The sequence below is a fragment of the Molothrus aeneus genome, chromosome 17 (genome assembly GCF_037042795.1).
Source record: "Molothrus aeneus isolate 106 chromosome 17, BPBGC_Maene_1.0, whole genome shotgun sequence".
NCBI classification, from domain to species: Eukaryota; Metazoa; Chordata; class Aves; order Passeriformes; family Icteridae; genus Molothrus; species Molothrus aeneus.
In genome coordinates, this window is record NC_089662.1 from 9,367,641 (window position 1) to 9,394,649 (window position 27,009).

General features: G+C 46.4%; 1 protein-coding gene across 1 annotated transcript; it reads left to right on the forward strand.

Moving 5' to 3' along the window:
- On the forward strand, positions 1–21,201 carry CHRNA4 (cholinergic receptor nicotinic alpha 4 subunit). Its single transcript, XM_066561300.1, has 6 exons — positions 1–518; positions 1,685–1,836; positions 5,336–5,380; positions 5,471–5,580; positions 14,107–15,487; positions 20,614–21,201. The coding sequence occupies exons 1-6, from the start codon at positions 458–460 to the stop codon at positions 20,737–20,739; spliced, it is 1,875 nt and encodes a 624-aa protein (XP_066417397.1). The 5' UTR covers positions 1–457; the 3' UTR covers positions 20,740–21,201.
- The last annotated feature ends 5,808 nt before the right edge of the window (positions 21,202–27,009 follow it).

Consider the following 27,009-nt stretch of genomic DNA (forward strand, 5'->3'; position numbering starts at 1 on the left):
CTCGCTCTCTGCTCCAGAGGCATCATCGGTGGCCCGTCAGCAGCAGAAGCCGAGCAAAGGCTGCCCCAAGGGCTGGGGGAAGGCTGAAAGCAGCAGCAGCAAACAAACCGGCAGCCAAGCCCCCTGAATGAAAGGGGAGAGGAGCAGAGGAGAGCCCAGCCAGGTTGGGCACCCCGGGCTCTCCCAGGAGCTCTCTGCATCCCTGGCACATCGCTGCGAGTAAACGAGAGCAGCGTCCCAGCAAAGAGCATCCATCCTTCGAGGAGCAAGAGCTGGAGATCACTCAGAAGAGAGAAGGGAAAAAAAAAACCAACAAAAACAAAGCACCAGCTGCTATCCCTTCCTAGAGGGAGAGAGAGAGAAAGGAGTTTAGGGGAATGAACCTGGAGGACCCAGAGGCTCAGAGCGGAAAAGTTGCCCTGACGGGAGGCTCTGCACACTGAAGCTCTGCTCCACCATGGGATTTCTCGTGCCTAAGAGAAACCTCCTCCTGCTGCTGTGTGCCAGCATTTTCCCCGGTAAGTTTGAGAAAGCTCTTCTCCCCTTGCTCTGCTCTTTAGCTCTTTGCTCCCTCATCCCTCTCAAAAACACGCTGCAGAGAGCTGCCCCTGTTCAACAGGGAGTTTCCCTGACTCCTCCACCCTTCTGCCCCACCATTTCTGGTCCCCTGAGCACCAGCCTCTGCTGGGCAGTGCTTTGCCTTTATTCTCTGCTCCTTTCGTCTGATTTGATGGAGAAAGGGTTAAAGCCACGGTGGGAAGGGGACAGGAGGGAGAATCCAGACGGGGACTCAGCATCCTGCTTCTTGCCTGGGCTTTTCTTCCCTGGGTAAAGTGTGTTAATGTGTCTCGGGGCTACAGCTCCGGCTGGGGAGAGCACAGCCAGCGCTCAGCTAATGCTTCCCTTTGTATAATCCAGGGCAGCTGCAGACTAAGTAGAAGCCATATTCCAGGAGGGACGTGGGGACAGCCCCCGGCTCCCTCTCCCCTCTGTCTGGTACAGCAGCTCCTCCAGCAGCCCCTGGATGAAACGTGGCTTTAATTTTTAACAACCACCAGGCACCTCTGACAGCTCCTGGAGCCTACGTGCGGGGTCAGGGCTGCTCCTTGCAGCCTCCAACTTTTAAAGTTATGCCTGAGAAAAACTGGGATCTTGTTATCCAACTTGTGCTGTCCACCATCCTCTTCCTTCTCCCATTGTTTTTGTGAAATGTCCACTAAGCACGTTAAAGAGCTGAATTTCAGTCTGCCTTTTTTTTTCTAATAGATGTAACGCCAGTTTTTTATGTGTAAATCTGATCCAAAATCCCTATTTCCCAGCAGGAAGCTGCTTTTTCCTTTTTGGCTTGCCCTTCTAGCATCCCTCTTCCCTGCTTGCAGACTCCAGTGCTAGAAACTTGCCACAAAGTGGCCATAAAAATTAGACCAGATTCAGGGAAGAATGGCTCATGAAGTGTTTTCTAGATGGTATTACTGGTGCACCCACTTTATTCAGACCAACCCTGCTTTGGATTAGTGGGTGAACAGAGCGAGGAATACCTGGCAATGTCAGGGGAGACAAATCACCCAAGCAGCATCACCCTCCCGTGTGTCCCCAAGCTGTGGCTTGCTGGAGTTTCCCTCTGGAGAAGACTCCAGCTAAGCCAGCCCGTGGACCTGCAGGTGTTTTCATTCCTTCCCCACAGCCTTTGGCCACGTGGAGACCCGAGCCCATGCAGAGGAGAGGCTCCTGAAGAAACTCTTCTCTGGTTATAACAAGTGGTCCCGTCCCGTGGCCAACATCTCGGACGTGGTCCTGGTGCGCTTCGGCCTCTCCATCGCGCAGCTCATCGATGTCGTAAGTGCAGCCTCTTTGTGCAACCAAGGTCAAAATTAGCCAGGCTGGGCCCAGGGAGAGGCTCCTGGTGTGGGCTCCTGTGTGGGCTTTACTGGCTGACCCAGGGGTGGGTTGGGAAGGCTCTGCCCTCAGCAGAGAATAGCGATCATGCGGACGGAGCTGGTGGAACACGGGGGGACTCATGTGAGTAGCTGGGCATTAAAGTGGATCCTCTACTCTTCAGTTACTACAGGCAAAATCCCAAATTCCCTATCAAAACCCATGGGACTGATCACAGCAGGGCAGTGGAGCTGCTGGCATAAATGCCAGAGAGTTCTGGCAAAATAATAAATCAAATAACTAATTTGGAATTTGAGCCATGATCATTAACACTAATTTACACAAGCTAATAGGGAAAGTGCTTTGCACGCCTTGGGAAGAGAGATTGCCTGAAGAGGTTTCTGCAAATGAAAGTTTTGAGGGTTTTTAGCTAATCTTGCAGATATTAACAAGAAAATTTGGAGTGTTTGCTCAGGTAGAAGTCACACGTGCAGACTGAATATGCCCTGTACAAAACAGAGTGGTCTGCACGCAGACTGATGTGCACTGTAACAGTATTTATGGGATTATCTGGCACAGTGTGTTGGGGTCAAGTGCTGGACAAAGGAGGTCCCTGCAGGGCTGCAGATGCCAGACACACTCACAGGCTTTAGAGCTTGTGCAGATCTTCCTCCTGCATTTTTCTCCTTCCTGTCCCTACTTGCATGTGGCACTTACCAGGACAGTGTCTGTGCAGCTGCACGCTCTTTGAGCAGGTATTGGGCTGGCTTTCATAGAAGGGTTGAGGTTGGAAGGGACCTTTAAAGGCCATCTTGTCCAAACCCCTGTTTTTCAGAAGAGGGGACTCCCTGTCATTTTTTACTTCAGTCATGTGGCAGAATGAAAGGGATGATAATGCCCCAGCCCTGGAAATGTTCAAGGCCAGGCTGGATGAGGCTTTGATCAGCCTGGTTTAGTGGAAGGTGTTAGAGAGGGTTGGAACTGGATGAGCTTTGAAGCCTCTACCAATACAAACCATTCTGTAATTCCTGTGACAATGGAGAGAATAATGCAACCTAAAGACATTACTGGTGTGGGGCAATCCTAACAGATGACTCTCCACACAGTTTTATATTTTGAAATCAGATTTTTGAGATGAAAAGGAAACAGCTGAGATGGCTCAGGGGTGGGGAATCAAAGGCACCAGTTGCTGGAGAGTCTCATCTCCTCGTGCGGAAGCCATCCACTTCCAGCTTTGCAGCACAGCCATGGTCTCCCATTCCCCTCCTCACTCTCACATCAGCCTGAGGCTTCCAGGGCTGTTTGCAGTTGCTAATGTTGAAGTTGCATGGTTCTCAACTGAATAATTGATAAGACTAAAGATAAGACATTAGTGACTGTGGAGGCATGAGAGAGATTCCCATTATGCAGCTGCTGAATCGTGGAAGAGGGGGGATCAATACACCTGCTCCACAGAGCTTTCCCAGTTTACTTAAGAAAAATTAATCTCCTTAAAACCATGTCAGTGGTTAGGAGTGCAGCTTGCAGGCAGAGCTGTGCTGGGACCTGTGGGCATGGCTGGAGGAGAGCTCTCACCCCTGCTGCCCCAGTCTGTGGCTGGGGACACTCCTGCCACCACTGTGGCTCTTCAGCTCCTCTCCCCCTTCCCGACAGTGACAGTTTTGGTGCAGACCCTGCTGCAGTTGTTAGACACGACAAGGAGTCTGAAAGGGAAATCAGAGCTGTACTCAAACCCCAGCTCCTGCTGACAAAAGCTGGGGGCAGGGGAACAGAAATCAATGGGGAACTCTACATTCCTGCATGTCCTTACCTCACCCTGGACTGCTGAGGGTTTTCTGGGACCAGGAATAAGGGGGGAGAGGTGAAATATGTGTCCAGGAGCAGCCACCAAGAGACACACTTGGATTCCTGTCCCTGTGTGTCTGCAGGAGCTGTGCTCCCCTTGAGAGAAGGGACCAGGCAGTGCAACACCCCCATGGCTGTGGAGTCACTGCTGCCCTCTGGGCTGGCTCCATGAGGAGCATCCAGCTGAGAAGGAACTTTGCCATTATCACATTGCAAACCCTTCTCAGATAATCCCCTGGGGCTGGAGCTGTGCTTCACTCGGGTCAGGAGGATGGTGTGCTGATGGGCAGCAACTTCCACCAAGGGTGGGTGGTTCCAGGGAGAATTCCAGGAAAAGGCAGCACCTGCTATATCAGGATGCCCAGTTCTGGGGTTGTGGTGGAGACCCTCAGGTGCTTGAATTGCAAAATGGTAGAAGAAGCAGGTTCTCAAGGATTGGTCCAGGTCCTGGCATTCTTCATCTCCATCTCCCATCAGCACCCAAAGAAGAAGCTGGATTTTTTCTCTCCCTCTGTTTCTCACTGGAGTGTTTTTGTATTCCTCCTCCCTCCACGTGCTTCTGGTCCCTAACCCCAGGGCAGAGAATCTCTGCTCAGGTGTCACATCTGGTGCCACAACAGCATTGAGGAGGCTCAGGGAGGAGGAGGCAGAGCTCCCCCTAAACCTCCTGGGTTTTAATGTTCACAATCAATCCTGAACTGCCACAAGAGCAAGGTTAATGATGAGCAGTTTGCTGTCAGCTGAGCTCTGCCAACTCAGCTGGGTTTGGTGCCAACCAAGGCAAGAGATAAAAAACCCCACAAATAAACCCTGAGCTCTGGTGGGACACTTCAGGCAGACCAGCACTAGGCTCTGCCCCACGTAATAATTCATCTGAGTCACTTTGAGAGGGCACAAAAGGCAAGCAGCAAACAGTAATTAACTCTACTGCAGTGCTGCCAGCATTATAAATGCCTGACATTATTTAAATATGTATATACAGTCCTACTTTTCCATGCTATTTGTGCATAGAAAGTCTACCCACTGATGGAAATACTCCAGGCTGCCCAAGAAATCCTTGTCAGCAGAGCAGCTGGGGTTTGTTCAGAAAACCCAATCCATAGCACCACAAGCTCCTCTAGTTGGTAGAAGGAGAAATGCTGCTGAGCTTCTTGTTCCCAGAACTGTGTCCATGGGTAATGTTTCACAGGAGAACACCCTTGCAGATGAAGCTGAGCACTGGAATCCAGCACATGTGTGTGAGTCAGGGTTTATATACCCATCACTCCCCTCTTTCAGTGCTCAGGTCAAAGGCAGGCTGGGGAGCTTTTTCCTCTACCTGGTATCATCATCCCAGGCTGAATCCATCAGCACTGAGTAAAATCCCAATAAATTCCAGTCCATCTGCTCACAGGATTGCTTAGGTGCAGGCTCAGCTGTTCAGTGGCATCAGACAGCTGTGCCCTGTCCCATGTCAAATGACAGAAACATCTGCTTTTTATTTCCAAGACAGAACTTACATTTATTGCAGAGGTGATTTGTAATTACGTAAATGAAATACAATTAAGGGATATTAAGAGGGTTCTTTGGGCCTCTTAATCTGCTCCTGTAACCAATATCTGATCTTGCATTTCAGGATGAGAAAAATCAAATGATGACCACGAATGTGTGGGTGAAGCAGGTGGGTGCCCCCAAATATGTGTTTTTCCGTATTTCTTTTCAGTTTTTCTGCTGAACTCTCCCAGCTTTGTAACCACCTCATTTTTGGCAGGAGTGGCATGACTACAAGCTGCGCTGGGACCCCCAGGAGTATGAAAATGTCACCTCCATCCGAATCCCCTCGGAGCTCATCTGGAGACCAGACATTGTCCTTTACAACAAGTGAGTGTGAGCACCGTGACCAGAGGGCAAACCCATCCTTGCAAATTTTCCCTGTTCATGAGGTTAAAATGTTTCCTGCAATAATTCCACTTTATTTCGTTCTCTGCGGTCGGAGTGCATGTAGATTCTATAACGTGCCTTAAATGACATGACTGACATTGATCACAGGGGCTTTGCTCTCCTGATGATCCTTCCTCTGGGCAGCCAGCTTTGTTGGGGGATGCCAGGTATTGTTTTCTCTTCACATGTCAGATGCACAATTAAGCTGGATTTGAGCTTTCAGTCCTCTTCAATTTCATTTCACCCAGGAGCTCTCCCCTAATTCATCACCATCAACTGGAAAAGCCAATTACTGATGATGGGCTTAAATAAGGAAAATATGCTGAAACATGTCAGGCTTGTGCATCTACAAACAGGGGTTTCAGGTCAGCTAAATACCATTCTGGAATGATTTCTAAATAGGTGCTTGTTCCTTATTGCAGATACTTGGAATCTGTTCTTTGTAAGGACACTTCCTAGGGAGCAGCTTGTGGTTTTCTTTCTTTCCTTTGGAGCTTGTTGATATTCTTAGAGATGCTGCCCAAGTGCCAAGGCTGTTTTCTCCCTGGAGCCTCCACCACAGCTCCCCAGTCTCCCAGGATGTCAGATATCCCAGTCCCTCAGCCCAGCACCGGCCCCAGAGAAAACACTTGCTGCAGGCATCAAAGAAAAGCATCTTTGCATGTGGCTGACACTCAGAGAAAACCCTCACAGCAGCAGCCAGGCTTGGTTTTAATAAACAGTTGCCTGGTTCTAGCTTGATATGATTTTGCTTCTGTTTGAAAACCAAAATAAATGGCTGAAGCTGGAATCTGCCCAGGGGACTGTGAGCTTTGGAGACTTCAGGGGCTGTTATCTTTCCCATTAGCTCATTCTGGATCCTCAGTGGAGTGGAGTGATTGCAGACCTCTCGGAAATCACTGCATCCTCCCTGTGCACCTTTCAGAGATTAGCCCAATGGAAATGATTCATTCAGAGGCACTTGGCCCTTCCTGCCCTCCAGGGACACACTCTGAACATGAATAGTGCATCAAAAGTGCCTCACTTGGCAGCCAAGAAAGGTGTTCACAGCTTCCACTGGAAGGAAAAAATAATGTCCTTGTCATTCTTGTTTAATTCATGACAATGGCAAGGAATATTATTTTTGGAGCTTCTGGTGGTCGTTGTGGTGGACTATGGTGCCAAAGGAAATTACGTGGCACCTTTGTGCATCAAACCATCCTTTTGCTGGAGCTACTGGCACAGAAGAACCTGACATGTCACCTCTGCTTCCTCTCCCTTGGCTCAGCAGGGCTGATGAGGATGGAAATAAGGAATCACAGAGTGACAGAATGGTTTGGGATGAAAAAGAACGTAAACATTATCTCATCCCAGTGGCAGGGACACTTTCCACTAGACTGGGATGCTCAAAGCCCTGCTCAACCTTGCCTTGGGCACTTCCAGAGATGAGGAACACTCCAGGAGACCTTGGTATCCTTTAGGTCTCTGGACATTTTGTGGTTTCATGCTGAAGACATCCCCCAGATGTCCAGAACACCCAGCCCTTGAGCTGGGATGCCTTTGGCTCCTGTCCCTCACACACTCTGCCCTGCTGTTGTAGTTCACTGCTGCTGTGAACTCACTTGAGTCTCTACAGGGACTCCAGGTCTGATCTCCTGGCCACAGCAGCTACTCCAGGATGCCCTTCTCTTCCTCTTCTGGCCTGTGAGAGTCTTTCAGTCCTGCCGACCTTGCTGCTCTGACTTGCAGTAACAAATTTGACTGACCTGGGACCTGCTGACACAGGGAGATCTCGTGCCTCAGCTCCCCAAATCCAGGCTGCTTCCCTCCTTTGATCCATTAATAATCATGCATTTGTCTGCTGGTTGTCATGAGTCTATCATGCATTTTTAATTGGTTACTTTATCCATGAATTAAACATGGATGTAGCTTAGGCACCAGACATTAGTGGGTTTCCAGTAATTCCATGTGTGTTCACTGCTGCATTTCCCTTTGTTCTTATGCAGAATGTTTTCTGCCCTGAAATGTTCTTCTTTCTTCCACCCAACTTCCTACCAAACACATCTAGAGCTGCAGTCAATATCTGCATCAGGCTTCAGATATTTTAGGGATTGCAGGGCAAATGCAAGGCAAAACCTCCAGAGTGAGGGGACACCAAGGTGAGGCTCTTTTGCACAGCATTTCACCAATTGCATTCCCAGCCAGGGCTTCTCCTGCTGGGCATCTCAGCTGGAAATGACAGTGATTAGCCATGGTGATGCTAACAAGGAGTCCATCTCATATTTTACCCAAATACATGTATAGTTTAGAGGGAGTATAACATAGCTAGAAATGATTCTGGGTCTCTGAGAGGAAGAGAATGTGGAAAGAAACCTTGGTGGAAGAGATCAAGAGACCACATTGACCTTTTGCTGTCTTCAGACTGTTTAGTGAGAGCTGATTATTGCTTAAAATATTATTGAAATATGATATTTCTGTTTGGGATGTTCTCCTTCAGGAAAGATTATACAAATACCCCTCCTGTTTTCATCTTGGGCTATATATTGCAGAAATGGTAAAATTTCAATTGATTTCAGATTTACATCTTTAAGGAAACCTAAACCTTTGTTGTGAGGTTACTCTCATATCTTGGCTCATTATTGTAAAAAACATTCCATTTGCCCACTCTAGAGACCCAAATTAAATCAGTAAATTCAGCTGGTTTGGCCTAGAGACTAAATGTAGTTGTCAACATTCATAAGGAATCTGAAAAGAAATTAATATCCTACAGGGAAATTAAAATGCTGTTGAATTTTCAGGCATGATGAGATAAGTTCCAAGACTCTGCAAATAGTTTCCACTGGATGTGACATAACATATGTACAACAGAGGAATATGAGTTCCTCATAGTGAAGTGACAAAGCCTCCTCTTTGCCAAAAAACCAGGTAGTTCCTTATCTGAGGTTGTAAAGGCTCTTCAGGCACCACCAAATCATTTCTAAATGAATTATCTAATCCTCTGCATTGATTTGTTTTTCCATTCATGAATGGCTTTGAAGCACATTTTAGTTTTTCTTTGTATATCTGAAGTAAAAAACATTAATTGTATTTTTTTCTCTAATGAAGGAATAAGCTCTTGGGGGTTGCATTTTTTGTTTGTGGTGGGGTTTTTTGGTTGTTTTTTTTTTTTTTTTGCTTCTCCACATAGGACCTCCAGAGGATAAACCCCTGAAAGCACAGAGAAAGCCCTGAAAGTCCAGCTGCTAAAGGCTGCCCAGGGCAACCCAAGCCCATGTCCTTGAGCCTAATGCTGGTTTTCAGCTGGATAGTCATGGTATTATCACAGCATTTGTCTTCTCCAGCCTGGTGGTTGTAAAACCTGGGAAGAAGCTACTGGGAATATTGAGAATTCAGAAGTTTCTCTTTTCTTGGTATTTTCTGGGATTAACTGTTCCAGAAAGTAACCCTGCCTTAGACTCCACAGTTACCAAAAAAAAAAAAGAAAGAAAAAAGACAAGATCAGATGTGAAGGAAAATCAAATACAAATTTCTGTAATTAGGGGTAGGAAATATCTTGAGGAATTCATCCAGAGATAAAATGGACACAAAGGGATTACTGGATGGGGTAAGAAGATCATCTGTCAGGCAGCTTTTGAAAATCATGGAAATGCAAAGAGGTTTTTTTGAAAAGTACTGTAGCAGCTTGTTCTTGTGAGCTACACTGTGATGTTTGCAACCAGTTAGATTTATGGAGTAACACTGGTTTTATGACTCATCCCAAAGCTCTTTGGAGGAGAAATACCAAAAGATGCCCCAGTGTAACCTTTAAAATTGGAAACATACTTGACATTTTTCTTTATGTGCATTGGCACAGATCTCATCATTCTGCACCAGCTATATTTATAATAGGCCAAAAAAAAAATCACTAATTCACCCTCCAGTTCTCCTGATTCTTCTGGCAGGTTCGGTGATTGTTTTTCTGGAGACGGACATCTTCAGATGCTTTGAGGTTCGCTGCCAAGCTCTACCCAGCAATGCAGGAGCTGATGGAAGGAAATATTCAGGAGGGATCCCTCTCCTGGGCTGCTGCTCTGTTCACACCCAAGGGCTGCTCCTGCCATTCTAAGGACAGAGCAGGAGCTCTGCCTTCAAAGTGCTGGCAAGGATCCTTGGCAAGGGGGAGAATTGGAGCAAAATGCACCAACCCAGCAGAGTCAGAGCCTCCTGAGCCCCCTGTGCTCGTTCCACTGGTGTGGCACAGCCTTTGCTGAGAACGGTGCCTGCTTTGCTGAGCAACAATTAAAACATCCTTAGGCACTGCTGGTTCCTAAACACTAAACCAAGCAAAAGCTGGGAGGTGACTGAAGGAAGTCCCATCAATGCACAAACATCTCCCCTGGGTACCCAGGAAGTTTTGTACCCAAGTTGCCGAGATCCTGGGGCTATTTAAAACCCAGCTAGGTAAGGTCCTGATCCTCTTGTAGCTGACCTGCTTTGAGCAGGGAGTTTTGGGCAGGAAACAGTTCCAGAGGTGCCTTCCAAGCAGTGCATTTGAGTTATTTGGTAGCACAAATCGGTATTCATTCTCCAGTAAATATTTTCTGGTTTCCCTTTGAATAGAATTTTAATCTGAACATTCCAGAAGCATCTCTGTAATGTGTACCAAAAGGGTGCAGGCTCCTAATGCCACAATTTTTCTTTATTACTGCTCTTTGATGAAAAATGCTTAAAGTGAGGACATTCTACTATATCCATATGTGTGTATAGATAATTTTCAGGCTTTTAAAGGTCTGTTTGGATTTAAATTGCGTCACCAGAAATTAAAATAGATGTGTGCCTCATTTAGATGCACTCTGAAAACACTTAATTTTGTGAGATGGTGTATCTCCCAAATGCAGGAAAATAGAAAGTGTCAAAAGAAAATAGAAGTTCTCTGTCAGCAGAGCTTTTTAGTTGAATATGGCTGGTAGATGTCAGTAAAGCAATGCCATCCTTAAACCCTTATAAAGTTAGGAGATTTAGTAGAGCAGCCTTTCTTCTCAAAATGAGAAATCAAAGGCTGCAGCACACAGCAGCTTTTTTTTTTTTTTGCTTTTTTTTGGAAAAAATAAGTAATTGTCTTCTCACGTTCATGGTGTGCACTGCTGTGTTTGACATAAAAATATAAGAGCTCCAGTTCTTTATTACTGACATATTTTTAAAGCTGTCAGGTCAGAGTAACCATGAGAGCCTGATGATCTGAATTCTGCAGTTCTTGTGATGTTTATCTTGCACTCACACCTTCTTCCAGCTGGATTTTCATGACAACTGTCACAACAGAGTGATCTCCACTGAGTGGGATGAGAACGTGCCACTGCTCCGGAGGAATGTCTGCACATTTTCTCTGTCCCTCTTCATCAGGTCTCCCACCTTCCTGTCTAAGGCAATATGCACGTGGTGCACACAGGGCTGTAGGAACAGCAATGGGTTTTCCCACAGCAAAGCTGTCCAAAAGAACACAGGGTTTCCCCAGTCTCCCAACTGCAGGCTGTGTTTGCAGTTGGTTGTCTCACCTTCATCCCTTGGAGAGTGGGGAAAGACTTTGGAAGGCACTCAACAGCCAGGTGACCTTGTTTGCTCCCTCTCTCATGTGGAGAGGAGCAGAATCAGAGTCTCACACAGGAGGGGAGAGAGAATCTCTGCAGGCTGCCCTGCATGGGCAGGGTGCCAGCAGGCACAGCTTCCCATCCACTAAACATATGCTTGAAGGTCCACATATGCTTGTGGGTGGAAATCTTGGGGAAGGAGGCAGAAATGTATGGATGCATGAAGGGTGAGACAAGTGGGAATGCTGCCTTTGCATGATGTGGCTGGCTGGGATATATTCTGTGTACACAGCATGGCTGATTTACCCTGCTTACAAATTCCTCTGCACTGAACTGCAATGAGAAATCCAAACACACTCAGTAAAGTGAGGAGTTCCTTCATAGTCCTGATGGGCTGGTGAGGCAGGAGCATCCCAGGGTGTTTTGTGGCTCCTCAGAGTCAATAACTGACTAAATCCAAGGAGATGTTCTGCAGCTGGGTTCACTCCTGCCGTGGCACTGCAGGAAAAATCCAGCCTGGAAGGCAGTGCCAGTGTTATTTGTAAAATGTAAGCCAAAGACAGCCCAGCATAAAGCTGGGTTTGTTAGGTGAGCAATTAAAAAAAAATAAAAATATGCTCCTCATAAAAAAGCATATAGTTTAGAGTAACAAATGACGCACAAGATCTGCAGCATCGCAATGGTTCCATCTACGCTTGCAGAAGAGGAGTGTGGTGATCACACAGAAACTGCAGAACTGCCAGGGAAGGCATTTCTGGGAATGAAACACAGCTACATGAATTATTATCATTCCTGGATGCCATTTTAGCAAGAGTTTAGTGAGGCTTTTTCCAAGAGTTTTCCAAAGAAAAATGCACACCTGTGTGTTTCCAACCACTTATACACTGTTCTACCTAAGAAGGGAAACACTCATAGTGGAAGCTCATAATCCCTTTTCTTTAATAAGATCCAATTAAAAATATTGCTCCGTTAATGAGCTATTTAATCATGCCTCAGAGATATCATTAAATGCAGAAATGGATTCCATATTCCTATTGAGATTTAAAAAGAAAACCACCAAGAACAGCAAGCACTGGACTGTCACTTGCTGTGCATGTTTCATGTCTCAATCTGGCTTTACTGTGCTCCTGGCAAAACCCAGGAGAAAAAAAAAAAAAAAAAAGGTGATTTTTATCCAAATCACATATTCTGGAGTGTAAATTAGATTCAAGAAAGAAGAGGTAAGCTGGATGGATTGTGCAATGGCCCAGGTTGTTTGCTTCACTGTAGATCACCATGCTGATTTTGTCTTAATCTCTTTGTGAGAGTTTTTTATGTAGTTTCCACTTTTTTTTATTTCAAAGTGTTTTAAATCTTTAGAAAAAATCCAGTTTAGAAGTCAAAAGTCACTATGTCCTTTTCTGTTCTTTTGGTTTTCCCAAAATCTGCCCCAAAGAGCACAAAGAACAAGGAAGAGTTTAGTAAAACCTGGTTCTCCACCACACAAGAATTCTGAGTTTATTTTTCCATTAATTCAAACAACCTAGAAAATTGTCTCAAGGACATCTGTGCTGTGATCCTGAGGACTGGGGACATTTCCATCTCTGCCCAGAAACTGTGTTAGCCAAGGCAGCTCAGCAAGTGCCAGATCTGCCACTATTTCCCAATACGACACCAGTGTCATTTTTAGGAACTTTCACAGGGCAAGTGGAAATATGTGATGTGAGTTGTGAGGCCCTGGCACAGGCTGCCCAGAGAAGCTGTGGATGTCTCAGCCCTGGAATTGTTCCTGGCCAGACTGGGTGGGGATTGGTGCAATCTGCTCTAGTGGAAGGGGGAAAAAAAAGAAACGTCCATGGCAGGGAGTTGAAATCACATTGTCTTTAAGGTCTTTTCCAACTCAAACCATTCCATGATCCTATGAAACTATCAAAAAGTCCTTTAAAAAAAAAAAATCAATTATCAGGCTGATAAATGAATGGTCTCCTAAAGAAATTAATTCAGAAAGTTCCTGTGCCTTGTGCAGCTCGAGGAGCCCTGCTGGATCACCCGTGTGTTGATGATCTGGCTGCTGGCGGGGAGGAGGAGAGGTGTGTCCCCTGTCACTGTGTGGCTGCTGTCAGGGCACATCTGGGCACTGAAGCAGCAGAGCAGGGCCCAGGGATTTTGGCAACTGCAGGCTGGGCTGGCTCCAGCCAGAAGCACTGGGCAGGAGAAGAGAGCTTTCTATCTGTATCAGCCTGAATAATTCATCTCAAGTTTTTAGCAGAAGCTCTCTTCCCCTGCACAGCCTGTCCTTTGTCTGGCAGTGCTGCTGTTTGTAACTCTGGTTCTTCCTCCAAAAGTCTGGAAAATGCAGTTTATTCATACAATTTATCCAATACAAACTCCTGAGCTGTTATCTGTTTATCTGATAACCCCCAGTTGAGGGTTTCTGTGAGAAGACAACACAAAAGCCAATTCTCTTCCTGACTGGGAAATCAAAAGATTAATGTTCATTATTCCTACTAATAGGATGTTCTTGCTGTTTTTCACATAAAAGACTGGGTGATGACCCAACACTCTCATTTTTAGCAGCTTCTGCAAATAATTCTGCCCAGCCCACAGCTACACTATCTGATAGCACTTCCTCCCACCTCTAAAACAAACTCAACTCATTCCAGAGCACATCTGGGACACCTCTGGGGAAAACCTGGGTATAATCACATCAAAGAACTGACTTGTCCTGGGGAAAGGCTGACATGTGCATGAATTCCAGGGCTTTTGTAAGCCAAGAGCCCAAAATCCACTGGACCAGAGTAGATGGATCCAGTGTTTGGACATGATGTGCTTCTTGCATCTCTCAGGTCATTTAGAAGCCAGGCACTAAATATCCTATTTCCTTACCAGAGTTGACATGTCCTAGAGAAGTCTGAGCCATTATTTGTCTTCCATCTGTCCCCAGTGCTGATGGTGACTTTGCAGTCACCCACCTGACCAAGGCTCACCTCTTCTACGACGGGAGAATTAAATGGATGCCCCCTGCTATCTATAAAAGCTCCTGCAGCATCGATGTCACCTTCTTCCCCTTTGACCAGCAAAACTGCACGATGAAGTTTGGCTCCTGGACCTACGACAAAGCCAAGATAGACTTGGTGAGCATGCACAGCCATGTAGACCAGCTGGACTACTGGGAGAGTGGGGAATGGGTCATCATCAACGCTGTGGGCAACTACAACAGCAAGAAATACGAGTGCTGCACAGAGATCTACCCTGATATAACTTATTCCTTCATTATCCGGAGGCTGCCGCTGTTCTACACCATCAACCTGATCATCCCCTGCCTGCTGATCTCCTGCCTGACCGTCCTGGTCTTTTACCTGCCCTCTGAGTGTGGAGAGAAGATCACCCTGTGCATCTCCGTGCTGCTGTCCCTCACTGTGTTCCTGCTGCTCATCACAGAGATCATCCCCTCCACCTCCTTGGTCATCCCTCTGATTGGGGAGTACCTCCTCTTCACCATGATATTCGTCACCTTGTCCATCATCATCACTGTCTTCGTGCTCAACGTGCACCACCGCTCCCCCCGCACCCACACCATGCCAGACTGGGTGAGGAGGGTCTTCCTCGACGTGGTCCCACGGATCCTTTTCATGAAACGTCCCTCCACAGTGAAGGACAATTGCAAGAAGCTCATCGAGTCCATGCACAAAATCACCAACGCGCCGAGGCTTTGGTCCGAGATGGACGTGGAACCCAACTTCACTACCTCATCCTCCCCCAGCCCCCAGAGCAACGAGCCATCCCCCACCTCCTCCTTCTGTGCCCACCTCGAGGAGCCAGCCAAGCCTCAGCCCATCTGCAAGTCCCCCTCTGGGCAGTACTCTGTGCTGCACCCAGAGCCCGTACAGGTGACCTGCTCCTCTCCACAGCCCTCCTGCCACCCCCTGAGCGACAGCCAGGCCGCCTCTGTCTTGAAAGGCAGGTCACTGAGTGTGCAGCAGATGTACAGCCCCAGCAAGGCAGAGGAGGGGACAATCCGCTGCAGGTCCCGGAGCATCCAGTACTGCTACCTGCAGGAGGACTCCTCCCAGACCAACGGCCACTCCAGTGGCTCTCCAGCATCCCAGCGCTGCCACCTCAACGGGGAGCAGCCCCAGCACAAGCCCCCTCAGTGCAAGTGCAAGTGCAAAAAGGGTGACATGGCCGGCACAGCAGCCCAGGGGAGCAAGAGCCACGGCTCCAAAGAGCAGCACCTGGTGCTGATGTCCCCAGCCCTGAAGCTGGCAGTGGAGGGGGTTCACTACATCGCAGACCACCTGCGGGCGGAGGACGCCGATTTCTCGGTGAGTGTCCCAAAGGAGCCTGCTCTCCTTCAGAGGGTCAGAAATGAGCTGCTAAGGGAGCCACAGCAAGCCTTGAGCTGTGCAGGGTGTGTGCATGTTGAGGCAGGCTCAGCCATGCCTCTGGTGTGGGTTTTGGCCACTGTAGGCACAGCTGGAGGTGTCCTTGGGGTCTTGGGATGATGGCCAAGGGGGCAGCACAGACAGGTCATGCTCAGGGCTGCTCTAGAACAATGGATTCTCCAGCAGAAAATAGGAATAAATTGTTTTTAAGCAGCAAAGAAGCAGTTAGGTTTGTGAGAGAACCAAAATGCAGCCATCTCACAGGAACAGAGACTTATTTCTTATTTAAGCCTCTGACAAATGGGGAATTCACACTCTCTGCTTTTTATTAATCACTGACTGTGACTGTGGAGCCCAGGAAACAAAATTGCCCAAGCAGGCTGTGGGGAGCTGTAGTAGTGTGGGGATTCTGCAGGGTCTGTTCAGCTCTCCTCATGTATCATGATGTGATTCTTTATTAGTGGACTTCCACTGGAGCAGTTGGGTCTGTGCAGGGACGTGGGGGAACAAATTTCCTGCTTATTCTGTGGGGGTAAATATGGCTACAAATAAAGGGAGTAGAGGCTGAAAGGATTTCTTTTCATGGAGACACTGATGCACATAACAAATGCCACATCCTTTCACAGCTCTTGTAGCTCTTTCCTGCAGGACTATGGATATTGTGTGCCAGTAATTATGGCCATAATGAAAGGTGGCACAAGATAACCTGAAGTTAGTCATCTTCTTAAAGAAAAGTCTTATCTACCTTTTCCTGAGCAGATCCATATGCAAAAGGTGCTTTTTAGCTTTGTCTACAGTTTAAATTTCTTAAGATTTAGAATCAGTGCAAGTCATAGTGTGTTTATACAAGACTTCCTGAGCATAGAGAGTGTCTTTTATTTGCATTTTTCACAGCAGTGAGCAGCAGCAAGAAAAGCCTAAATACTGCTGTCCATTTCTATACTCTTTGGTATCATAGTTAAGGGCCTCTGTTCTTCAATGGATTTTGCTTCACAGCATCCCTCTGAGGAAGGAACTGTTAATTCCTTACATTGAGGAGTTACAACCAAAACACAAACTTTCTGTTCAAGGTCACAGAACAAATCTGTGGCAGAGATGGGCTGTGAATCCTCATCTTCATTAGTTGCCAGTTCAAAACTCCTTGCCAGGGTAAAGCACTTCAGAAGCACATTAGGAGTGCAGGAATTAAAGTCTGCTCTCTCCCTCTGGCAATAATCACAAGTAAACCCTTGGATGTCAGTTGAGTTTAGCTCAATTTTTTCCCCATGGTGCAAATGAAAAAATATTACACCAATAATACTTCCCATTTCAAATGATTCTCCCTGCTGAGCTGGTTGGTGTTAACAAGAATGGACTCAATATTTTCGGTTCCTTCCTCTTAATTTTTTTAAATGAAGCAGTCTTCAAAAGCCACAAATTTTCTTCTGATACCTTCTACTGCTCTTCCCTCTTGAAATTAAGTGATCATCCTGAGGAGAAAGCTATTTACAGTGCTAAACATCAAAAGCAGAAGAAAAGGAGCAGCTTTGAGCCTTTGATCTCTGACCCAAGCTCCTGCCAGCCCAGGCTGTGAGGAAATGCACCAGGAAAATATCCAGCAATGAGCTGTGGGCAGCTCTGTGGGCTCCCCTGGGGACTCGGGGTGACCTTTCTCCACTGTTCCACAGCAGCTGTGGTTGGCACAGAAGGCAGAGTTTGAGTTTTCAGATAGAGGGGGATAATGCTGACTCCATTGTGGGGCTGCACTATTTTCCCTCTCCTGATCCAAGTAATATAAAGTAGGAAAGCACAATTTTTTTTCTCCCAGTGGAAATGAAAAAGAAGAAGGAAAACGATCTTCTGGAACTGAAATATACTGTGAGGAGCAGAACGGATCTAATAAAATGAGAATTTATTGGGGGGAAAAAATCAGTACACAGAAATTTGCTTTCATCTTAAAATCAAATTGTGGCATTTCTTCAAGGAAGTCTTCAATAAATCTATCAGCAGGCACCTCTGATGCAGCTGCTGAGACACATCTTGCTGTCTTGTGGGCAATATTTCCAGAGACATTCACCTTCCCAGAAGGAGAACAGGGCTTCTTTTAAGTTCCTGTCTTTTTTTTTTTTTTTTTTTTTTTTTTTTCTCTAAAGCTCCATTGCCACAGGGGCAGTGCTTCTAAATTAAAAGTAAATAGCTCATTTAATTAAGTGCTCCAGCGAAGAGAAAATGGGAAATGCAAGAGGCAGTTGTTTGTTACAGAAAGATATCTGCAAACAATACAGGCACAATGGGGCACTGGGGAAAACACATGGTGGAATTGTCCCAGCAGAAGATGGAAATGCCATTAGAAATTAATTACAGACTGAAAGGCAAAACAAGTTCCATGTCACACATCAGCCAAAATAACCAGACAGCACCAGCACCATCTGGGAAGTTGTTCTGTCCATGTGTGCATCTCCAGAATGCTCTGATATGAAGATATTTAAAAATAAAATGGGAAGGAATAAAGCTGAGGGGGAGGAAACAGGATAATCTCACAGGGTTATTTTTAACAAAGTACAATAAAACCGCCTGGGACTGCTCTAATCTGTGTTGCAGACTCTGGGTCCTGGGGATCAGATGTCACCAAGGCCCCTCAATCCTCCACTCAAATCCTGAGGCTCAGGCCCACAAGGAGCTGCACCAGGGCAGAGCTGCAGATTCCCACTTTCCAGGAGTTTGGAGTGGGGGAGTCAGCTGGTTCTTGCCCTGATCGTTTCCCAAAAATAATTTTGAGTGAGCTTCTTAAAAACTAATCAGAATAGAGGTCAGGAGTTGGAGTTGTGGTGGCAGATGTTGGCAGCTGTATGGATGTCAGAGGGATGTCTGCAGATCAGACTCCACGTGGGCTGCTGGACCACAAGGGGATGCTACAATGGTGGCAGAATACAAAATAAAAAATCCAAATCATTTTCTCTCCCTCATTCTCTTTTTTTTATTATTATTATCTCCCCATAATTTCCAATTTCACCCTCTGTGCTCTCAGTCTGAAGCTGGATATTGATTTTACAAACATCTGATGCAGTCCCAGCCATCATTTTCAAAATGGGCTCAGTATTTCTGCATACAGCATTACACTAGGAAGCAAATTCCTGTCCAAGTTGTTCTTCCCCCACTTTCCTCTTCTTTACTCAGAGAGAAACTCATCAAGTTTCTTTTCTTTCTGTGATCTAGCACTTATTTTTACTAGCATAAATATTCAGAGAAAGTTATTACACTGGAGTGAGGCATTATTTACTCAATCCAGCTTTCCAGCTGAACATCAGATGGGAAATTTCAGATTTGCTTTACACATTGGTTACATCATACAACATTAATCCCATAAAAACAATCATCCAGAGCTTGCTTAGATGCCTTTCTCATGGGGAATTTTAAGCATCAGAGGCTCCAACTCTCAGCAAGTGATGAATAGGTCAGGAAGTAAGTGCAGCAAAAGGGAGTTATCCACTGAGCTCTTATCACAGAACTGTAGAATCACAGAATGGTTTGGGTTGGAAGGGATCTTAAAGCTCATCTCATTCCACCTTGAACTTTCCAGGGATGGGGCAGCCACAGCTTCTCTGAACAGCTGTGCCAGGGCCTCAGCACCCCCACAGTAAAGGATTTCTTCCTAATTTCTGATCTAAAATACTACATTTCAGTTTAAAGCCATTCCCCCTTGTCTTGTCACTACATGATTTTATAAATTTGAATAAATTATAGTTCACAACCCAAGGAAATTATAGAATCTTGGGATGAGAGAATTCCTTTTGGTTTCAAGGGTCAATATTTTTTTTTACTCACTCTAATTACAAATGGTAGTGCAGAGGGGTAAAATCATAAGATAAGATTTTTCCAAGAAGGTGACAAAATGCAGGGTGAACCTGGTTGTTTTCTCTGCCTATTCAGTAGGAAAGGCTGGCTTAACTCAATGCTGCTTTTAAAAGGAATAAATCTATCCATTGAATGTAAACATTAAACCCATTCTTATGCTTTTCACAACATTCAGGTATTCCTGAAATTGAAAATGCTTTGTTCAGAGAAAATATAACATGGTCTCCAGTGCATTCCTCATTTCCCAGCCCACAAAACTGCTCACTGAGCCAAGGAGCTCAGCAACACCACTGTACCTGTGGAAACATCCTCTGCTGCAAATGCCACTGCACTGATAGCTGGGTTGCTTCCTTTACCAAAATGCATTTTTCAGCTTTGCTGTCCCTTTGTCCTTTCACCACTCACAGCCCCTGAGGAGGTTTGAGTGGGCTCCTGCTGAGATGTTTTCCCCAAAGAACAAGGCAGTGTGCCAAATTTCTGCCCTAGGGTCTATTAATCAGCAAGTGGGAAATTGTAGGAAATCATAATGGGTACAGTCGTATCAAACAGAACTTTACCATCTGATCAGGCCTCTTCCTGGGAAAGAAATTACTAACAGCAATGTAATAAAAGAGGTTTTCCTGTATATATATATGGGTTCTTAATGAAGCAGTCATTTACCATTTCTGCCTCATTGTACTAGAACTCCCCAGTGAGGAATTGCTGGAAAATCCTCCCACAGCAAGGCAAAAATGGGGAAAAAGGAGGGTGAGGGTACTTTTATTGGCTGGTTCATTTTCACTGCTTATTCACCCAAAGCTGTAAATCCCTTCACAGAAAGAGTTTGGCTTTGTTAATCTGTAAGCAAATCTTTTTATGAGCACGGGGAAACGAGTCATTTCTTACCCCCCACCACCCCAGCCTGAATCACAGCCTCATTTACACACCAGTTACAGCTGCTGCTGATGGAAAACGGGAGAGTGAGCGTGCAGATGACCTTAATTATACACAGGGGTGTGTTATCCATGGGATTTGTGACTTCACATGCACACCCCTGCAGTCTGGGGAGCCCTCAGGTGATTGATGAATAAAGCTTTGCCGTTTTATAGCTCCACTAAGTGTGAGCAAGACCGCCACCTCCAATCTCAGCAATGACATGAGAATATCCTGCTTTGGAGTGAAGCTCTAAGAGTTTTCATAAATTTTAATCTCCAGTAAATGTTAATAATTGGCCTCTCCCCTCTGTGTTCCAGGTGAAGGAAGACTGGAAGTACGTTGCAATGGTCATCGACAGGATCTTCCTCTGGATGTTCATCATTGTGTGCTTGCTGGGAACTGTTGGGCTCTTTCTCCCACCATGGCTGGCAGGAATGATCTAAATATAGCACCAAAGGGAAGAAATTATTGTCCCACTGTCCCACTGTATGGATTTTAGTTCACCTGGAAGGAGAGAACAGAGAAATGGAGGCAGCCCTTTGAATAATTCACTGCGTGTCCTCACTTGAGCTGCTCCCGAGCTCCTGGGGAATCCTTGCCGAGGTCACATTGTTTTGCCAAGCCATTTTCATCTCCTCCATCTAATTTAGGGGAAAAGTTCTTATCAAAGTCTGTACATAGCATGGTGGCATTCATTGGCATATACTCAGCAGTGTAAGAACACGAGCTTGTCCCTAAAGCACAGAAAGGGGCTCTGCATCCACAAACCAGCCCCTGGCAATAGCTCCAGTCACCCTCAGCAGTCTCACTGTGCCCTGCCCAGTGATTTTGCCCTGTCAGGCTGAAGTCTTTCAGGACTGTGTCCCTGTATGAGTCATTTTATAAATAAAGTTCCAAATTTGGGATACCTGTGCAGGATGTGGTCTGTGTTCAGCTGGTAAAGGCAGAGAGTCTGGAAAGGCTGAAATGGCTGCCTGGGACCAAGAGTGATCATTAGCACAGCAGATGCAGATTTTATAGAGATTTTACTTTGGCCAGTGCCCTCCTGGAACTGTGGAGACTTGGGGTGAATGAGAATCAGGCAAATGGAGGGAGGATTTAGGGTAGAGACCTCATTGGTAACTCTTTAGGGTACTTTCAGAGGAAATCTCCTGGATCCAAGTTATGGCTTCTGCAAAACAGCAGAGGGTCACCCTGAGCTGTAAAACCCTTGGTGTAGGTGGGGAAGATACCTAAGGCATGGGGAAGCCAGAACAGAAATCCAGGATGATGTCAGGATAAGAAAGAAATGTGCCAGGGCCACCTAGGGCAGGTTATTTAGGTGCCAGAGAGAGACTCCATGACCTCCCAGGGGAGCCTCAGTGCTCTTCCACCCCCAATGTAAAGCAGTTTTTCCTCATGTTGAGGTGAAACTTTTGTGTTTCAGTCTGCCCAGCTCCATTTGGTCTGGCTCACTGTTCCCACCCTCAATGCTGGGTGCCAGCTGGGAACAGCCCACAGCCCAGTGTCTCCCTGCTTCCTTCAGAGCTCTCAGAGGCAGAAGGGCTCATGAACATTTTACCAGTGTGTGCAGGCAGAGGCAGACATGGTCTAAAAATCCTCTAAAAGCTGCCTCAGGACCTGCTGTGAGAGCACAACTCAAAGACCAGGCTGGCAGCTCTGGGGTCTGGGCTTTGCGCAGCACCTCCTCCACACCCACAGCTGGGATCAGCACTCATGAGACTCTCTGGGCACTGGGAAGTTTACCCTGACCCGAATTTAGGGAATTACACACCAGGAGAGGCAGGCAGGTGCCTGGGAAGCAGCACAGAGGGTCCTGCAGGAGCCAGAGCCAGGTGAGAGCCCAGGGGGGACATGTGTCACCCTGTGTGGGGGCCTGGCACATGAGGCTCGTTGCTGCCACATGGCTCAGTGAGCAGCACAGAGCTGTGACAGCAATGCTGGAACACAAACAATGGGGTTTAGAGACTCCTTTGAAATACAAGTTACTGCACTCAGCCAGAACAGTACAGGTTAAAAATCAATGCAGTGATCAGCCTGTGAGGCCTCATCTAAGAAACTACAAGTGACCTCCGTGTTCACAGGTTCAGCCAAGTGCTGAAATCTGTTTGGCTCACCAAGAAAGCAGAGCAGCCGTGGTTTGGGCCAGCTCCACAAAGAGCTGTGCTGGCACTGCACGGGGTGGGAGGCGGGGAGGGAGGCCGAGGGAGCTGAGCTGCCGCTTGTTTTCAGAATGAAGAGAGACCCAGCCTTTGGAGATGCTAATTTATCCCTTTTCACAGTCAGTGAGTTTGCTTATGGCAATGAAAGGAAAACAAACAGTCGAACATCTTCAAGGTCTAGTGCATAAATGTACCAGCACAGCTGCGGTGTGTGTGCAGGGCTGTGACACAGCAGGGCTGTGACACAGCAGGGCTGCCCCTCGCTGTCACAGCCCCACGGGGCCACAGGCTGGGCCCTCTCCAGCACCTCTGCACATTTTGACAAAAGGATTATGAAGGTGGGAGATTTCTGCCCCTGGGCACTGCTGGGTTAGGGGCGTGGTATCACAGCAATGCCCGCAGCAGCTGCTCAGAGCTCTCTGCCTCCCCCTCCTCCTCCTCCTCCTGAACACATGGGAATCACTAGCAGCAGGGCAGGTGGGAGGCTTGGCTGGGCATGCACACTTTTAGCAGTAAAAGCAGCAGTTTTCCAGCTGGGATGGAGTCAGCAGCAGCTCGAGTCTCTGCTCACATCTCCCAGCAAACACAGGAGCCAAAGCCAAGCCAGGGTGTCTGGGCTGCCAGAGCTGCTGCTGGGCCCTGGGGGCAGCAGGGAATGGCTTGGAGGCACCAGGAGAACTGATAAAGGTTTAAGGACAGAAAAAGAGCCAAATGTTCAAGGTGACATATTGGGGAGTTCAGCAGGGACAGGCACAGGCTGTCCTTTGCTCACAGCAAAGGGTTCATCTCCAGTTTTCACCTTTTTTGCTCAAAGTCAAGGCCAGGGCACACTGTGTGAAGGGCAGTGTCTCGAAGGGAGCGTGGCACTGCAGCAGAGCAGGACATGAAACCCAGGGCAGAATGGCCCTGCCGTGCAGGAGGGGGAGGAGGGAAGAGCTGCATTAACACATCAGAGGTACCAGGTGTGATGAGGAGTGCTCAGGGTGTGGTTGTGTCCTTGAGGAGTCAGTGCCTCTGCAGGATCACAGGGTTTGGAGGGACAAGATGAGGAGTGACAGCTGAAGCCATTTCCAGAGGTGTTACTGGTGTCTGGGGAGAAGCTGGCATAGGGCAGGTCCCTGGCATCCTCTGCTTTGCTAATGTCACAGCAGTTTTCATATACTGATAACTACATTTCCTCACATGTTGCATAAGTGGTTTCCCAGGTTAAAGCTCAAATAAATTCTTGTTTTTGCTTCTGATGTGCCTCCTTTTAAAGTCTGAGGGGACAAATTAGGAAACAACATCTACTGCTCTTTCTCAGGCAGGTTATTCCATCTTAGAGGTTGTTTAGGAAGATGCTATCCCTCCATTGGATTCAGTGATCAGAAACTGGAATAAAACTAGGACATGAACCAGACTATAACTGTAGAATAATGAATAATTGTGCTATTTCAAACCCATGGAACACAAAGAGAGGTTTTAGCATATGAAAGACTCCAGGAAAATGCATGCAGCCAGACTGTTGGCATTTGTAATGCTCCCAGCTCAGAATTGATTCCCAAGACTTGAGTGAACAAGCTGACATCAGAAAAAGAGTGAGGAAGCAAGAGTGGGACACAACAAGAGCCCTGAAATGTCTTGGAAGAGATTCAGAGCTAAGGAAATGGTTTTCAGCTTCCAGGAGTGCAAAACTAAGCTCAGAGACCCCAAAGGCATCAAAGACAGCAGATATGGATGTTGATCTTTTTCTGTTTTACTTGTGCAGGAGAGATTGAATCCTCCCCATGGTGTTTGATGCTTTCCCTCCAGTACAGCTCCTCTGGGCACGAATGGAACAAAACTGCCTGTAACAACCTCAGTTACCTCCATTGTTCTGTTTTTCCCTACATCTCCTTTCTCCTGCTTCCCTAATGCTCACTTTGTCCAGATCATCTTCCCAAGCACAGAGGATGCAGGGGGTTTTATCTGCAGCTGGCTGGCAGGATGATCTGTGTAATCCCCATTTCCCCAGCATTTCCAGGGCTGATTTCCATCTCATTCCCCAATGAGCCAATCCACACAGTTTATAACACCTCCCTTTTGGAGAAGTTTCTCTAGACATTTACCGAGAAATTTGGCTCAAGGAAATTCACAGGTGTAGAGGGAGAGAGGCAGAGATGCAAATGAGAGATGCAAGATTCATGTGCAGTCCCTAAGGAAAACATCCCATACCAGCCCCACCTGGCCCTCCCCCACTGCAGTGATGTCCATTAATGACACTTTACCCACTCCCAGGGTATCTTTGTTTTTTCAGACCTGTAATTCCGATCCAGGCAAGCTGTTGAGTCATGGAGAAAAGGCATAACAAGCTCTGCTGCTTGTAACAGCATTGCTGGTTACTCCTGTGGTTGTATCTTACTCCTGAGACAGAGATAACACCTCAAAAAATGCTTGTTGCAAAAATATCTATCAGTGAAAGGTCCTCAGCCTTTGCTAGAATCCAACTTCACCAGGTGGGTCAAACTCCCAGTGCCTAAAATCTCTCAGCAGAAAAGCTCCTTGGCTTGAGCAATTGGGTTACAAAGCACTGGCACAGGCTCTGTGACACTACATGGACTAAATATCCTTGATTTCAAGTAAATAAAACCACTCATGGGATAAAGTTTAGGAAGATAAATGGACGAGTTGTTTGTGCAAGTTGTCTCTCTCCTAATCAATAGCTCTGCTGAGACCCAATTTTGTTAAAGTCCAGCCATTGCTGTTGGATCTGAAATAACCAGACAAAAGCAAATGTGACTGGAAATTCCACCAACATAGATCAAATCCCAAGACAGGCAGAGAGGGGATGTGAGCAATTTCCAAAAACAGTTGATAAAGAAACATAAAGGAGCTCTGCCTCAAATCACCTGTGGTTACTAATTTTAACAGGCAGAACAGCAAGTTCAGGACTGGGAATTTGGCTGCACTGGTTTGAGTCAGAAAGAAAGCAAAATAACCTGCAAATTCGGATGTTCCTCATTGTACTGCTCACCTTCCCCAGTTTGTGAGCAATTCATGGGAATTATTTTCTGCTTTCACTGACCAGTTATCACAGCTTTGGAGTTTATACTCAGTGCTAAATTCAGAACCATTTTGTACCAACTCGCTGTAGGTTTGGCTTTGTTTTGGGGTTTTTTTGGGGTTTTTTCCCCCCAAGGAATCTGGAAAGCACAGTTCCAAAGCTCTTTGACCTGTGTAAACAGAAACACTGCAACTCCCACCACCTGTGCAGGGTGTTCCTGTGCAGGTGTCTCTTCCAAACACTGTTCCTGCTGTGCTGCAACCCTCAGCTCCTCTGACCTCTCTTTTTCTCCTGACTGTTGTCTGCAGCAGTCTCACTTCATCTGAGCTGAAAGGTTTCCCTTTTATATGTCAAGGCAACAGTGAACAGAAATTAGAGTGGTATTTCTATGCATTTTCCTACATTTTCCAAAGGGAATGTATGTCATAGTGAAAATATTAATTCTTGGGAGTTTCTAGAGAATGAATACACATAAAGCCAACGACAACTTTAAATACTTACAGGATGCACTTAACCATATTTTATCTGACTTTTGTTGTAGTTGGCTCCCACACAAGTCTGACATGTTCCAATATTCCTTTAGCAGAATTTCTTAACTCCATAGGATTTTTTCTTAATGACAAGAAGAAATAATATTTGGACTCATTGTCTAAAAAAGTCAGTTCTCTTAAGGTAAACCTCTTTCTCCTTGGTATTGATGTGACAATCTATTCTCTAAGTGTGATGTATTTGCTGCTAAGATTTCAAAGGTTGGCTGTACGAACGCCAGGCTGCCTGCCTGTATGTAACTGCAGAAATTACACATCAAGAATAAATGTGGAGGAATGTGCATGATGCTCCATTTTTTACCTTTTAACAGCTTTGAAAAATCTGTACTGATATTTTAGACTTAGGGTTTAAATCAGAGTTTAGGAAGGTTTGTTTCTGAAGCAGGGGCAGGTTACAGGCAATGATCCAGCCCAGCCTGAAGCAGTGATTGCAAAGAAGGGGGAACATTTTTATCAGTATCTGCATGGTTTGTTGCAAACACATCTCAGCTGATGGCAAGGAAGGGGGGTGTAACACAACAATTATCTCCATGTTATATGGGTAAAAGCCAGACTCAGAGCTGTTCAATATTCCGCCTGATATAATGCAAAGTAGCTTCTCAGCCTGCAGGAGGGAGACATGGCAAAAGCAGCAGGTTAATCTCCAGCTCCTCTCAGCACAGGGTTGTGACTCATGTAAGGCTTTGCCCGAGTTACCAAGCCCCAGGAGAGTTGAACAGTGGTTTGTCACATCACAGTGAGGTGATCTCTGGCTGCAGTGTTTGTGTACAGAACACCCCAGCAAGGAAACCATCAGCATTCTGCCAAGAGCAGAAACAGCCAAGATGGTGCTAGACTTTGTTACCTTGGCAGCCAACAGAAAATGCAGCTGTGCTCCAGTGGATTTGCTTCTTTGGTTATGAGGTGCTGCTTTTCTCTGTGCTGGGGACACTGAACAACAACTGACAATAAGAAACCACAAGCAGACAAATGGGCAGAAAT

Excerpts from the sequence above, each read along its gene's own strand:
- CHRNA4 (XM_066561300.1), top strand. The coding sequence starts at position 458 with ATGGGATTTCTCGTGCCTAAGAGAAACCTCCTCCTGCTGCTGTGTGCC. Across the intron at positions 1,837-5,335 it reads TCGCGCAGCTCATCGATGTC|GATGAGAAAAATCAAATGAT; the intron begins GTAAGTGCAGCC and ends CTTGCATTTCAG. Across the intron at positions 15,488-20,613 it reads CGGAGGACGCCGATTTCTCG|GTGAAGGAAGACTGGAAGTA; the intron begins GTGAGTGTCCCA and ends TCTGTGTTCCAG.